This window comes from Mastigoproctus giganteus, chromosome 13 (assembly GCF_048544385.1).
Source record: "Mastigoproctus giganteus isolate SK-2022 chromosome 13, ASM4854438v1, whole genome shotgun sequence".
Lineage (NCBI taxonomy): Eukaryota > Metazoa > Arthropoda > Arachnida > Uropygi > Thelyphonidae > Mastigoproctus > Mastigoproctus giganteus.
In genome coordinates this window covers 105358056-105374790 of record NC_143587.1, presented here as the reverse complement: position 1 = coordinate 105374790, position 16735 = coordinate 105358056, and the positions used below count along the sequence as shown (strand labels likewise).

General features: G+C 40.8%; 1 protein-coding gene across 2 annotated transcripts in view; it reads right to left on the bottom strand.

Moving 5' to 3' along the window:
• Nup205 (nuclear pore complex protein Nup205) overlaps positions 1-16735 on the bottom strand; it is a 738550-nt gene that overhangs the window by 582553 nt on the left and 139262 nt on the right. For both annotated transcript variants that reach the window (XM_090387115.1, XM_090387116.1), the window contains exon 8: positions 1496-1608. In XM_090387115.1, coding sequence (XP_090243241.1) covers positions 1496-1608 — 113 coding nt within the window. The remainder of the gene's footprint in view (positions 1-1495; positions 1609-16735) is intronic.

Sequence of the window (16735 nt, the reverse complement as noted above, 5' to 3'; positions counted from 1 at the left end):
ATGTTTACTGTTGTCATTTAAGGAAGTTTTATGATTATTATTATAATTTTTTTTAGCATGTGATTCTATAAAACTATTAAATATCAAAACAATTTTCGTTATTATTATTTAATACATTTGCCATTGACACTTGGTGGTTATTTAAAATGACTATTAAATATGAGAAATATATAATATATTTATGGACTTAGTGATTACAAAGAAATACAGGTGATTATGAAAATATTCTTATTTTCATAAATTTTTTACTTTCACCGTAACATATATATATATATATATGTATATATATGCATAGTTGTAAAAAGATTAACAACTTTGTTTTCAGAATGAGTTATTGATGTTACACATGTATTGCTACATGCAAAAATTACATACTTTTTTTAGGGTATGCTTCAATGGATTATGCACTTTTTCTGGCTATTCATAAACCCACATGAATAATTCTTTAAATCCGAGTGAAATTTTTAATTTTCACACATTATTAAGACACACTGATCAAATGTCTCACTAACATTATGTTGCCATCTAATAAAAGTTTAGGATTTATTTGTTTTGTGTTTGTCCCTTATCTTTTGAAAAGTGCATTTCTTTTTTCAGATTGGATTCATAATTTCTTCAATTACACATACCTTATGTTCTTTATATATTAGTTTGTTGAAATGGAAAGCAGAATATAGTGTACTACTACTGCTTGTTCAAAAACTTATGGAGAGCATTTGAATCAATGGAAAGAAGTCATTAATCAACAGGGAAGAAAGTGGAAGATAAAAAATTATCATGAGGAACTCCAGCATCAATGAGTTAATGGTAGTTAGAGAACTATCTACCATTAACAGAGAGAAAGTCAGCTACCAATTACTGGAGCTTGTTTAGAAGAGCTTTATACCAAACAAAATCAAAAGCAATGTCAAGGGCAATTGCTTGAGTTCTCTAAACCTTTCCATGAAATAACCCCAGGGGCTCACATCTGGTAAGTATGGGCTTGGAAAACCCAGGGTCCTGAGCTGGATATCATCATTCTACTCTCTCTCTCTCTCTCTCTCTCTCTCTCTCTCTCTCTCTCTCTCTCTCTCTCTCTCTCTCTCTCTCTCTCTCAGGGTAACTCGGGATTTTTTTTTTTTTTTGGCTGGTGCAGCATAAGTGTCAGGCTTCCTTGCACCATATGGTTTTGTTTGTTTGTTTGTTTCGGGATTTATTGGGCGCATCGGTAACTATGGCCATAGTGCGCCAGCACCATATGGCTAATAATAAATATGACCAAAGACAAGTAACAGAAGCCAAGCTATCATCAGCAGATTGACACTAATTGAATCCATACTGATGAGACTTGAGGGAAGGTTTCAAGACAAGGTAAGAGTTGGCAGTTGAAAACCACTACTATACACCAATGGAACTGCTGTAATTATAAATGATCTTATTAGGAATGTAATGGTAAATAACTATAAATAACACTATTCCATAAAATGTTTGAAAAATTATAAAATTTATCACATACCTCTTGATAAAATGAAGAATTCTGAACAATCAGGAGCTGAATAGCTTGAAATGCATCCTCTTCTATTGCTTGTTCAACTGTTTTTTCATCATCTTCCACACAATGGCCAAAATCTTTAGAATGTAAAAAAATAAAAAATAAATAAATAAAAATTTTATATACCTTCCTAAAAAGTTACCCATTTTATATCACTAAGCCAGTGCCTGTGGACACCTACCAAGGTTTTTTTGGGTGCCTGCAGGAAGACAATGAATAATGAAGGTTGTAATATGAGTAGAAAGTACAAAAATTGTAAACTTACAAGAACCATAGTGCTCTCTGTATGCTGAATCTTCACAACTAGCACAATGGTTGTAATCATCATCCATAACCAAACCAAGTGAAAAAGGCCTGGGTTCAAATCGTGTCAATGATGAGAGGCACTTTTATGGGCTTTTTTCAGTTCATGGCTGAGTCAGTCAGTCGGTCGGTCTCATGGAAGGATAACAAGGTTTTCCCCTCCAAAGTAATTCTCAATTTGCCCTAATATGACAAACCACCCCCCCCCCATATTTTTTTTTTTTTTTTTTTTTTATCCATGTGCTAAACCAAACTACATTTCAACCAAATCTCAATACTTGAACACAGTATTCCATGCATGGTCTTAAAAGTACAGTAAGATAATGACCTCATCTCCACAAGAAAATGCATGATAAATCAGCAACAGAACTTCATGTGTCTCACTATATTATAACTTCCAAATGCCTTTCTTTCTCTACTGTTTTTAGTTCATCCCCACAAAGTGTGTAAGTTATTTTGGGGTTGCTATTCCCAAAGTGTAAAACCTTGAATTTTGCTACATTAAAAGATAGCTGCAGTAGCATATCCTAATTTTTGTGATTAATTAACCTGCCGACATTTGTATCATGTACAAACTTAAGCGATTGGAAAGAGAAAGTTGCACTGTCTTATTTGTATGCACCCAGAATGTATAATTTATATATTTAGGGAAAAAAAGTCTTGTGTACCTGAAGTATAACAGGTGTCCACTACAGAGAGCCACATAAGGCACTCTGTCCCTATGTGGAAGTCACTATCAGATCATGGTCCTCCAGGACAGCCCTTCATCCCTTTATCTTTCAATTCCCTGGTGAAAGAGTTCCTATTATTCACCATCTCTGCCTTCACCTATTAATGGGTAATGATTGGGTAATGGGTAATGTTGTATTACCCATAACTTAAAACTGTCACCCCTGCACTCTTTTCCAACAAATACTTCTTTCTTTCTTTTTTTTTCTTTTTTTTTTTTCCATAAGGGGCCTCCCTGGAAAGCTCAGATGATGTCAGGATTTACCCAGCCAGAGATCTAGTAATCCCTATTTCCTGGTCCACCTTCCCATGGTCATGGATGTCAATTAGCAGACTGTGTGTTCCGTGGGCCCCCCCAGACTTAGTGGCTAGATCAACCACAGAACAAATAACCCAATACAACATGATGAAGACTCAACAATCACATACATACACACACACACACACACACACACACACACACACTACTCCAGATCACCAGAGTTCTAAACTGACATCAGGATGCAGTTTGGCCTAGACAAATGCAAAGTCCATGGAGTGCATCAGGGAAATCCAGTCAGCTGAAACCTGGTGAAGAGATTCAAAACCATGACAGAAGGAGAGACCTACAAATGTCTGGGGAGATGATGCAGGCTCAACAGTTAGAGTACAAGATCAAGGCCACCTGACAGAGAAATACTATCAGAGACAAAGGAGTATGCTAAAAACAAAGCCAAATGGCAGGAACATGGTCAGAGCCATAAATACCCATGCAATCCCAAGCTAGGCCAACACATCTCATAAGCTAGAGGAGCTTATGAGATCAGCCAGGATAATGATGATCAAGAGCAGCCAACATACTAAATCTCAAATTCAGCCATCGAGAAATTGATCATAGCCCAGAAGAAGAGAGGGTTTAACAGATATCACTGAGCAATAGAAGAAGGCGATTAAGAACCTTCGTAATGTGGCATAAAGAAAACACAGTGCCAATCTACCAAGCCATAAGGAAGATAGACAAATGGTACACAATCACACTCAACAAGAGACCTCACTCATACAGACAGAAGAAACAAAGATGTGAAGAAGGCACTCCATGGCACACACTACAATCACCTCCATCAAGACTACATAGATAAGATGGTTTTCAACACATGGCTCACAAACAGGAAGCTCTTCCTCAAGACCAAAGATTCATGCTTGCCATCCAAGGCTGGGAACTACAGGTAATACACTGCCAAGGAACCCAGAGTGACAGATGACATCTGTTGACAATGTCACTTGGTCCCAGAAACAGTCTAACACATCAATGCGGGATGCAAGATGATCAACCAGGCAGAGTGCACTCATTGACATGACCAGGTGATCGGATCGGGATAATACACCAGAAGCTAGTGCAAAAATACCAGTTGATCAAAGGAAGTGTACTGTATTACATGTACAAATCCAAGGCCATACTAGAGATCCCTACTCACAACTTATATTGGGACCACACACAATAATAATGGAAAAGACGATCCCACACAACAAATCAGATAACCCTTGTCAACAAGAACAAAATGAATGACTATTACCCATACCTGATCACCACAGTGAGGCCCAACATCAGCAACCTCCACAAAACCTAAGAAAAGATCAGGAAATATACACACTTAAGACAGGAAGTTAAAGAAATGTGGCATAAGGAACAAATAATGACCATACCAATATGGATGCTTTTGGCAATGGCATGGTGCCAAAAGCATCCATAAGAACATAGCAGAAATAGGCTTCAAAGAGAACACTTACATGGAACTCCAAAAAGTCGCAATCCTGACCAATTGTAGGATAATTGCCGAGTTCCTTGACCAACATTAATAATAATAATAGTAGTAACTGGACAGAACCAGCCACCTCATGCACTTGGTAACAGTACCTCTCACAGAGTGTAAAAAATCCCATGAGGAGAAAAAAGTAATAATAATTATATATTAATAATATATAATTAAATAACACAACTGCAGTTATTACAAGAGAACTTGTACATGATGTTTACAAACCAAAGAAAACAATGAATGAGAAAAAACCAAAATAGAAGCTTCGCCTTGTACAGAAACTTATCAAGATTCAGAATGACGTAAGTTGATATTCAAGAGACAATCAAGCCAAGTGGACCTATTTCGGTGAAGTCCAGTCGATCTGTGACAGCCAAATCCCTGCTTGCACCTTCATGATGGTGGGACTGTTAGTAACCCTGGGTACAGCCCCCATGTGCAAGTCCCGAAATACGATACCTAGCACACTGTGTGATCACCCAGGTGCAAATCAACATAAGCAGGTGTCAAGGTGTAGCATCCACACCACATGGAGGAATTTCCATCCCTCTGTGTTACCAGGATATACTAGGTGGTAATGACTGTGATCAATTGACGAATACCACCTCTTTGCTTTATTGGAAGCTTGAAGTGATGAACCCATGTTTAGTCTCCAGAGTGAAGCTCTGGTAACCCCCCCCCCTCCATCTCGCAGTATGATTGATGTCTTTTGAGGTTATAATGAACACTATGGCAGATCCAACTTCCTTACATTTTGAGGGTACAGCTCTAAAATGGTCTTCGCAGGCCAGCTGATAGTTAGTACACCGGACAAACATATTGGAGGTTTGTCCGGTGTACTAACTCTCTAGGAGGCTTCCGGATCGGTTAGTATATAATCTCACTACCTCTAATCTGCCAGACAGTGACTGGAGGGAGTCCGAGTAGTGTATATGCAGGGGCATTATCGAGGCCATGTTATGTTAAGGAGCTGGGTATATTCTTACCATTTGTATGCTATATTTTAAAATTTCATTACTTTATACATCATGTTTCCCCCCCCCCCCAAATCTTTTCTTACTACTAAATAAGTAGTAAATAAATTGTCATACTGCATGAAAATTCATTTACTACTTGATGAATTGTCAAACTGATATAGCAAACTTATCTGCAAAAAAATCTAAACCTCCCAAACACTTCATTGTTCATTTCACAAATATGTGGTCTCAGTTCTAATCTTGATGTCCATTTCCACTTACGGTCTGCCAAAACCTATGCACTTCTTCTGTTTTAATTAAATTAAATGACTTTTAATTAAATGATAATACCACCATATAATTAAAAACTTATCTTTTTGTCATTATATGAAAATTATATGCTATCATAACTAAAATCACAAAACCAGTCAGAATGACTGACAGTCGATTTACGAACCAGACAAGTACATTGGTACATATTTCAACTCAGATTGCAACTTACATTGTAAAATGTGAGGCAGTTGTACTCCTACCTACATTTTAAAAATGAAAAAGACCTTGGGGTAATTGTGCAGTCAGATATGAAATTCTCCAAGCAGTGCAGAGATGCTGCCAGGAGAGTTATTTTGTTATTGTTATATTGTTATTTGGGAGCATTAGCAACTAAGGCCATATTGCTCCGGGGATATGCGGTGGTCATTCCCTGACCTTTCCGCATCCTCCGTATTTGGTGGTCATGGGCTCAAACCCCGGTTTAATCAAGAAGTGAGCTACGCACTGCCGCTCCTGCCCACCTGGCTACGGAGGCGCCCTTGCCAGGAGAGCTCATGGGGTTTTGTCGATGATATACTCATACAGAAATTCTGCTAGCAGGGATACGGAGGTGATTAGCCTAGAAAGGCTTCAGTTCTGTAAATTGCGGTGCCTCGAGACTGGGCATTTGCAGGGAGATCTGACTGAGATAAGCATTATCATTAGTAGAGGTATATGATGCAGAAAGCAATCTTATGCAGCATCAGCCAAACAAAAAAAAAAAAAAAAAAACTCCCACTATCAAATGCCTGTCCAGCTCAGCTTTAAATTTATTTAGGCTATCAGCTTCCACAACAAAAGATGGAAGTCTGTTCCACCAAACAACCACCTGTTGGGTAAAGGCAAACTTCGGCACATCCATTCTACAACTGTCTTTCCTCAATTTGAATCTATGCCCCCTCAGGTTATTAATCTGAGAAAGAGGAAGAATCCATTCAGCATTCAGCTTGCTCAACCCATTCAAGGCCTTATACACCTCAATCAGATCATTTCGCAGGTGCCTACGCTCCAGGTGCTGCAATTTGCGGAAAAGCCTTTCTTGGTAAGGGCACCCCCTTCGTTCCCCTAATCAATCTTGTCCTTCTTTGTACCTGTTCTAGCAACTCTACATCCTTCCTAAAATGAGGCCTCCAGTCCCTGTCCATGGTAGCAAAATTCCTATATATCATTGACACGACTACATGACCTGTCCTGGCAGCCCATCAGCACTGCTAAGCAAACTTCATATTTCACTGCACAATTACCTCAGGTCTTTTTCACTTTCCACTTCCCTGAGTGTAGTACCACACAGTTGGTACGTTTCTCTTTGGTTCTTGTCACCCATATACAGTACTTTGCATTTGTCATTGTTAAACTTCAGTTGCCACTTCTCGGCCCATTTGCCCAACTTATCTAGATCCAGTTAGAGTATCATACTCTTTACTGTCGTTAACAACCCTGCCAACCTTTGTATCATCTGCAAACTTTGACATTAATCCTGATATACCTTCATCAATATCATTGATAAATATACAAAACAACAATGGGCCCAACACTGAAAACTGGGGAACTCCACTAATAACATTTGTCCACAAAGAGCAGTGTCCATTGATTACCACTCTCCCACTCAACTATCGCTTTATCCATTGTGGCAACTTACCCTTAATGCCATACCTCTCCAATTTGTACAGCAGTCTTCCATATGCAACAGTATCAAAAGCTTTCCTGAAATCCAAGTATATGATATCAAAATTATTTTTGACATTCAGTTCCTTTGTCACCACATCATAGTATCCAATCAAATTGGTCAGACAAGACCTCCCTTTAACAAACCCATGCTGTGTCTTAACTATTACTTGTCTAGATTATCCTGCAATGCTTCTTTAACCAAAACACAAGTTATTTTCCCCAGAATACAAGTTAAACTAACAAGTCTATAGTTACTTGTGTCACCCTTTGAACCCCCTTTGTAAACTGGTGATACATTTGCCCACCTCCGGTTTATGGGGACCTCCCCTGAGTCCAATGAAGCTCTCATAATTATGGCTAAGGGTTTGCTTACTTTCTTTGCTGCCTCCTTTAATATAACTGGATGGATCCTGTCCACCCCAGGTGCCTTCCTTATGTTTAACTTCAACAATTTCTCCTCCACTTTGCTCTCAGTTATTACAAAATCACTTAGCTCCCTGTAAGAGTTTGATAAACGTCTGGCATCCGACTCATTGAATAATTCCTCATGTGTGAACGTAGATGCAAAATATTCATTCAGTTTATCAGCTACCTGAGCATGAACAATAGTCAACTCATCTATGTTAAGTGGTCCAATCTGATTCATCCCTTTCCTTCTCGAGTTTACTTAAGTAAAGAACTCTTTGCTGTTTTTCTTTGCATCCTTTGCCAAAGATTTCTCATAATCTGCCTTCGACTGCCTAACCTCCTTTGTCACTTGATTATAGACAAGCTTATCTCTGCCATAGGCTTCTGTGTCACCTGATAAATTTATATGCATCCCATACATTTTTATTCTCTGCCACTAGCCTCATTAATTCATCTGACATCCATTTAGGCCTGATCCTTGAACAGTATTTCTTAGTTGGAATGAAAAGCCTAGCAGCCTCCAAGATTAAGTTCCTGAAGACTTCCCATTTAGAATACAATGTTGGTAACATCATCAGTTTATTCCACTGTACAGAATTTAAAAACTGTCTAAGACCCCTGTAGTCACCTTTACAAAAGCAAAAGTCCTTCCCTTTAGCCTTGATGGTAGTTACATCTTTAATTAACTCCCATATCAGTACATTGTGATCACCGTCACCCAATGGTTCCTTTATCTACAAATTCTTAATGCATGAATAATCACTGCTAATAATCAGATCAAGAGTATTATTTCCTCTGGTTGTCTCTAGAACATGCTGCTGTAGAAAACAGTCATTCAATAAATTCAAAAAAATTTTGCCAGTGTGCGAGTGACCAATCCACAAGTTCCAATCAATGTCTGGAAAGTTAAAATCCCCCATTTTAAGACATTCTGATTTACTGGCCCACTCTATTTCTCTGCACAATTGCTCATTATACTCATCAGATTCATTTTGCCTATTACACACACCTAATCTCATTTTTCCTTTCCCAGTGTTTATGTCACACCAAGCAGACTCATCATTGCATTGTTCACCAACATCAATTGGATGCACTTCCTCAGATTTTGTGTGTTTCTTAACTAACAGTATAATCCCTCCTCCCTTTCTGTCTAGTCTATCCTTTCTGTACACATTGAACTCTCCAAATTCCAATTCTGCACTGCTTATATCTATGTGACACCACATCTCTGATATCCCAACAATACAAAATGTCTTGACTAGTACTTCAAGCTGATCAAATTTGTTAACTATACTCCTAGAATTGATGTACATGCAAGTATACATGCACCTGTTTCTTCTCTTAGTTACCCTAAACACAGCCCATGTATTTATTTGTTCCACTATGACTCCCAACAGTCGTGGAAATCTCCATTGCCTTGCTTTCCATACTGCTACTCATTCTAATAGAAGCAGTGCAAGAATCGCTTTTGCCTCTGCCTGCGGCCACTGTTAAACTTTTAGTCTGTGTATCCCACCCAAGCTAGCAGTTTTCCGACCCACCTAACACTGCCTCAATAGCATCAGCAAATATTCTTGCACCCTTTCTATTTAAGTGTACCCCATCCCTATAGAAGCAGTCTCTCCTGTCAACAAGCACACACTAGGCTGAAAAAAATTCTACCCCTTGAGCCTTGCACAATCTCTCCAGGGCCGAATTGATCAACAAGGCTCTCATCATATACTCCCTCGTATCATGTCTAGGCAGAATTGGAGACACTTTCAAATTCAACCCTAACTCACGGCTTTTTTTCAGCATTGACTTGTACTTGTTAAATAATTCCGCCGGTTGATTGATTTTGATTTTTGTGGCACAAAAACAGCAAGGTTATAGTGCGCCATGGAAAGAATAAAATTCAAAAAAGATTAGACTTGTTACTTTTAAAAAGGTTAGTTCGTCTACAGTTGCATATATATATATATATATACAGACATATCAATACATAAAATCAGTATAATGATAAAAGCAAATTGTATATTTCATATGAGTGTATACATATTGATCGATTTTAAAAATTTAAAAACTGCTGACACATTGTCGTTGTCATTTAAAATCTGACTGAGTGTATATGGCTCAGTCAGATGGGTAAAAGCGCTAAAACGAGCAATTCTAAAACTAGTACAATCGCATAAAATGTGTTGGACGGATAAAACGGTGTCGCATTGCTCGCACATAGGAGGGTCATCAGCCCTCAGCAAAAAGGAGTGTGTCACATGACAGTGTCCTATGCGGAGCCGGGTAAGAACAACTTCCTCTTTGCGATCCCTGAGTAAGCTGGACCGCCAAGGATGGATCACAGGCTTAATTCGACATAGTTTGTTTGTAGTAATCAGTCGATGCCACGAATCTTGCCACTGAGATTGTAGGTTACTACGGATCACTTGCCTGTAGTCTGTATAGGGGACTAACAGGTCAAGATTATCCGTCGTGGCTGCCGATCTGGCTGCAATGTCAGCCAAATCATTTCATCTAATCCCGATGTGACTGGGGATCCAGCAGAAGCGGATATCGAATCCACTTGCATAGAGATTGTATATTATCTGCTGAATTCGGGACAGGGTTGGATGGTTAGTGTGTGACATCGCTGATAAAGCCTGTAGTGCACTCACCAAATCGGCATATATAATACACCGTTGGTAACGATGTTTTCTTATGTGATCTAGAGCTAACTCAATAGCATGCAGCTCTGCAGTGTAAATGCTGCAGTCAAGGGGTATCTGCTCTGATATGGTATTATTTGGAAAGACAGCAGCAGATCCCACATACGATTCTGACTTCAAGCCGTCTGTGTAGACTGGCAAGAAGTCAAAATGTTCTGCACGGTGTTGTGAATACAGTTGCAGGTAGACAGAAGACGGAGTATTAGACTTCGTCGCAATTTTGAGCGAGAAGTCACATGCTGGTGTTTGTGCATGCCAGGGTGGAAGGGGCTCCTTTGGTGATCGAGTAACCTTGTCTACCGAGATGTTAAGCTCATTGAGTAGCTCTTGAACACGAATGCAGAATGGGCGATTGGCGGTCCGTCGTGTGTTGTAGAGATTTTCCCATCGTGGCTCGAAAACGGATGTCCACGTGGGATGGTCTGGCAGGGACTTCAGCTTGAAGGCATATTGTAGAGACAACTGCATTTGTCGAAGCGACAAGGATGGTTCATTTGCTTCAACATACAGACTTTGGACAGGTGATGTTCTGAATGCACCAGTAGCAATACGAATGGCTTGATGATGGAGGGGGTCAAGCCAACGAACAGCGCTATTTCTGGCAGATGCATATACCTGAGACCCATAATCTAATTTTGAGCGTACGAGTGCACGGTATAGACGTAGGAGAGTGCATCGGTCTGCACCCCAAGAGGTAGAAGAGAGAGAGCGGAGGATGTTAAGCCCTCTCGTGCACTTTGTGCGAAGCTGACGAATGTGTTGGACAAATGTCAGCTTTTTGTCAAAAATGAGTCCCAGGAATTTCGCCTCTGATACAACAGGAATGGTGCTTTGCCCAAGTCGTAATTCAGGCTCAGGGTGGAGGTTACGTTTGCGACAAAAATGTACGCAAACGGTCTTCTCCGGTGAGAACCTGAAACCATTTGCTGTGGCCCAGGAGTTAAGACGGTCAATAGCTTGTTGCAGTTGTCTCTCAATAACCCTCATATTGCATGATTGGGAGAATATGCTGAAGTCACCGACGTAGAGTGCGCTGTTTATAGTTGGAGGAAGTTGTTCAGAAATAGAATTTATTTTAATGGCAAAAAGCATGACACTTAAGACAGATCCTTGTGGTACCCCCTCCTCTGGCAAAAGGGCCGCGAAAGAGAGGATCCTACAGGAACTTGGAAATAACGGCAGGATAAAAAATTTTTAATAAAAATGGGAAGGTGGCCTCTTAGACCGAGGTTGTAAAGGTCTTTTAAAATACCAAATCTCCAAGTTGTGTCGTACGCTTTTTCCATGTCAATGAAGATGGACACCAAATGTTCTCTTTTTAGGAAAGCATCTCGGATAGATGTTTCCAGTCTAATTAAGTGGTCCAGTGTGGACCTGTTTCTTCGGAAGCCGCACTGAAAGCGGGAGAGAAGGTCGTTCGATTCTAAATACCATAAGAGACGAGCATTAACCATTCTCTCCAATATTTTGCACAGACAGCTGGTCAGAGCAATGGGACGATAGTTTTTTGGACATATAGGATCCTTTCCTGGCTTAGCAAAAGCAAGAATAGTTGCCTTGCGCCAGGTATCCGGAAAATGCTCTTCAAGGAAGATTCTGTTGTACAGGAAGAGCACACGGTCCATGGATTCTGGTAAAAGATGTTTGATCATTTCATAATGGATGTTGTCTGGTCCAGCAGCTGTAGCCTTTGTACGGGCGAGTGCTGTTTTCAGCTCATTGATATTAAATGGCCCATTGTATGGGTGGGAACCCTTCGATGTGAATTTAAGGGCCTGTTTTTCAATGTTGCGCTTTAAGACCAGAAACTCTGGGGAGTAAGATGATGTTGAAGAGATGTTAGAAAATGTTTCCCCAAGAGCATTGGCTATTGCAGTAGAGTCTGCAATAGTACATCCATTATATTCAAGGACCGATGAGGGGTGTGCTGTGTATTTTCCCTTCATTTCCGGATTTTTTCCCAGGTCACCTTAGTGCTGGTCGTCTGGGTAATGGATGATGTGAAACGGATCCACGATTCCTTTTGACTCTGACGACGGATGTAGCGTGCTTTGGCTCGTGCACGTTTAAAGGCTAATAGGTTGACTGTGGTAGGATATCTTTGAAATATCCCCCAAGCTTTGTTTTGAGCCTTTTAGCTGCTGTGCATTCTGGATTCCACCATGGTTTTGGAAAGGGAGGAAACCGTGTGGATGTTTTTGGAATTGTAGTTGCAGCTGCATGGACAATATTTTCTGTTATGTACGTAACTGCATCAATAATAGGCTCCTGACTGACTGCAGAGTTGTCAAATTTTGCCAGGTGTTGAAAGGCACTCCAGTCAGCTTGATCAAACTCCCACCGCGGTAACCTGACAGGAAGACAAGGTCTCCCAGTAATTAAGGTGGTTATCATGGGGAAGTGATCACTTCCATACAGGTTCCCTTCTACCTCCCAGGTAAGTGACGAGAGAAGAGAAGGCGAGCTGATAGAAAGATCAATGGCAGAAAACGTACGGGTAGGCATGTGGAAAAAGGTGTTTGTTCCCACATTAAGAAGGCAGAGGTCATTGTCAATGAGCATTAATGCTAGCACTACCCCACAGGGTGTTATGTCCATTAAAGTCCCCAAAAAGTAAGAAAGGGGGGAGGCAACTGCATTACGAGATCATCAAGGTCTTTCTGGCAGATGTCAGTACCAGGTGGCAAATATATAGAGCAAACGGTTAGTAAAAACCCCACTGTTATTCGAATTGCTACTGCCTCTATGCTGGTAGTAAGTTACAGATGCTGAAGAGGGGTATGGTTGCCCACAAGGATTGCGACTCTTCCATGAGCGGGCCATCCCCAGTTCTATCCTTGCAAATGATAGTAATGTTGTGCATCCTGGGGTCATCATTTGCCCTTAGGTAAGTCTCCTGTATGCAAAAGCAAGATGGTTTGTGCTTTTGCAGGAGTGCCTTGATGTCTTCTGCATTTTTCCGGAATCCACGACAATTCCATTGTAGGAATTTAGCCATTATTTTGGCTTGGTGGTTCCTTCAGGCGGCTTCAACGTGCTGAGGGCTTATTTTTGTCAGTCTTAGATTTATCCTTCCTGGGGAAGTATGGACGCTGCCCCGTGTCCATATCCTCCTCAGTGAAGAGTTCCAAGACTGCTTCTTCCTGTACCTCCTTCTCCTCAACATCCATTTTTTCCTGAGAACTAGGATGTACGTCAGATTTCTTATTCTTTTCTCCAGAAACTGATTTTCTAATTGGTGGGGCACTAGGAGGTACAGATATTGGAGTGGCAGCTGATTGGTCCTTTTGTGCGGGTTTTATTGAACTTAACAGGTAGCGAGCAATAGGAGTGAATGGCTCCTTTGGTGGTATGGTCATTTCAGTCTGAGTTCCGATGGAACATCTCCCTGCTACCTTCTGAGCGTAGGTTGGTTTATTTATATTTAAAGGTTTCACCGTTTTCCTTGCCTCTTGATAAGATATGTTCAGCTCTGTCTTAAGTCGCTGAATTTCTTTTTCTTGTTTCCACCTCTGGCATGCCCTTGAGTAGGCCGGGTGTTTTCTTGGCAGTTAATGCAGGTTGGTTTTACAGCTGAGCATGATGTTGTTTCGTGGTCCTTTGCGCCACACCGAGTGCATACAAGGGTTCCACGACAAGCCATCTGTGAGTGTCCGTATTTCTTAAAGCACCGTAACGGATTTGGGATATAAGGACGCACTGGGCAGTTAATATAGCCAGCTTTGATTTCATGAGGAAAAGTTGGTGAATTGAATGTTAAGATGATATTTCTAGTGGGAACTAATTTTTCCATCCCTACGCATGGATATACATTTAGCAGCTGTCACTCCCTGTGGTTTTAACTCTGAACAGATTTCCTCTTCAGTTACATCCATCAGATCCCATTCCGCGATGACACCACGGGATGTGTTCAGTGTCTTGTGGGGGGTTATGGTGACAGGCATTCCCCCCGATAGATGTAGCACGGAGGAGCTGTTCTGAGTGTATATCACTTCTGGTTTCTACAAGTATGTAACCCGAACGAAGCCGTTTGACAGACTTAGGAGAGCCTGCCAACCCTTCCAAACCCTTCTGGATAAAGAAGGGTGACATTTTCCCTATAGGCTTCTCACTAGTTGAGTGAATTATCAGGAACCGAGGTGTAGGACCTGATAAAACCTCCATTTTCTGTCTTTTTGCAGAAGTGACGTTCTCTTGGTCTATGGTAAAATTTTCAGTTAGGGACCGGGTTGGGGCCCCAGAAGAAATTAATTTATCAAGATTCATGTAGTTTTTTAAGTGGTTCAGTGCCCGGGCTCCCCACCCACCATGGAGCCCAAAGGGATGCCCACTACCCGGCATGCAATAAATGCGCTCGGGAGTGGAACGCCAGGGCTACCCAGACACCATACCCGCACCGCCACCAGCCTGAATCCTGTCCCTCGGACCATGAGGGTAGGGGCGTGGCATTGACACGGTTGACCCTCGCAGGCGAGCATACTAGCCGATTGATCCTAGCCGGGCCTTCCAGGACCTCCCGTCTTGTCGAAGCAAGGGCCAAAGTGGTGTATTGAGCCCCTCAACCACCAGGATCCCCCTTTCCGAATTTCCACGGGTCGCAGCGCACGGCAAACACGCCGGATTCCATTGATGTAAGCCTGGAACCTGGGCTAATTCCGCCGGTCTCCCACTCTTAATATCATTAGTGCCAACATAAGTGACTATATCACCTTTTGTGCCCTTAAAAGATGATATCTGCTCTATAACATCATCACCTTTGCCCCTGGCAGGCATACCCTGGTCCTGGTCCACCTATCTTTTTACATACCATATTCCCCATTTCCCTGACAATAAGAGTCACCAACAACTACTAGTTCCTGTGGGACCAGCGCATCCTGCCTTGGGGTTTGCCGCTGTGTTGTCTGATAACCAAATGCGAGCTCTGGCATTGATGTGGGCCGCTGAGAGCATGATGGGCCCCCTCAATTTAAATCCTTCGAGGGCATCCACCCTGTCCTTCAAGCTCTCATATAAGCCCATAACAATGCTGAGTTGGCGCCTGATTTCCTCGCACTCCTTACATCGCGCTCCTTACATTGACCTTACCTCACACATGGAGTATATGATGAGATCGACAAGGCTCTCATCATATACTCCTTCCTATCGTATCTAAACAGAATTGCAGACACTTTCACATTCAGCTCTAACTCGCAAATTTTTTTCAACGTTGACCCATACTTGTTGAGTAAATCTGCAGATCTCTTACTCTTAATGTCATTAATTCCAACGTGTACAACAATATCACCTTTTGTGCCCTTAAAAGATATCTGCTCTACAACGTCATCAACTTTTGCCCCTGGCAGACATATCCTGGTCCCATGGGGGTCCACAGAAAATTTACCAGGAGGGGGGCAAGCTTGGAGACTAATAATTACATCAATAAATTTTTATTTAATTAATTAATTTTTTTGTGTTATTTTTTCACAAGCAGATTATAGAATACAGTATTGCATCAATGCACAAACACATACATAATGTATATAAATTTACAATATAAAGGAAACAAGAATTAATATATATATATATATATATATAGATAATAATAATAATTTCAATAACCACGTATCATATAAGAATTGAATTCTCCATCTATCGCTTGAAAACCTATTGATGACATTTTCAATAAATTTCTTCTTTACCGCTTCCTCTTCTAGTTTCTTCCTGTGCACACTAATCATACATAAACTTGATAAGTGAGTTTCTGAGATAGTGAACCTTAACCATGTTTTCACACGTATCAAGGTGCTGAAACTTCTTTCAATGGTACAGGTCGTAACAGGTAACGTTATACCAATAGTTATTGCCGAATTAATAGAAGAGAAATAGTCGCAATGTTCCAAAATTTCTGGTAAAGTTTGGGGAATATCCATCGAAGGAAAATTTGTCTATTATTGATAAGTGAGTTTCTGAGAATGACAGTAGGCCAAGAACCAATCCTTGGGGACCCTTCTTCTGATGTCTCACCAAGCCGAGGAATATCCATTAATCACAACCCTCTCCGTCTGCCTTGCATCATACCCTTAGTCCCAACATGATCCATCTTATTATTATTATTATTATTATTATTAGTTATATGGTGCAAGGAAGCCTGAGTTATATGGTGCAAGGAAGCCTTAGTGAATGGAACAAAGGGGTGCTCTTACGAAGAAAGGCTTGTGTCTGAAGACTAGGCACCAGCGAGGTGATCTGATAGAGGTGTATAAAGCCTTGAATGGTTTGAGCATGCTTGATGCTTATGGGATTCTTCCTCTTGCTCAGAATAATCACCTGAGAGGGCATAAATTCAATTTGAGGAAA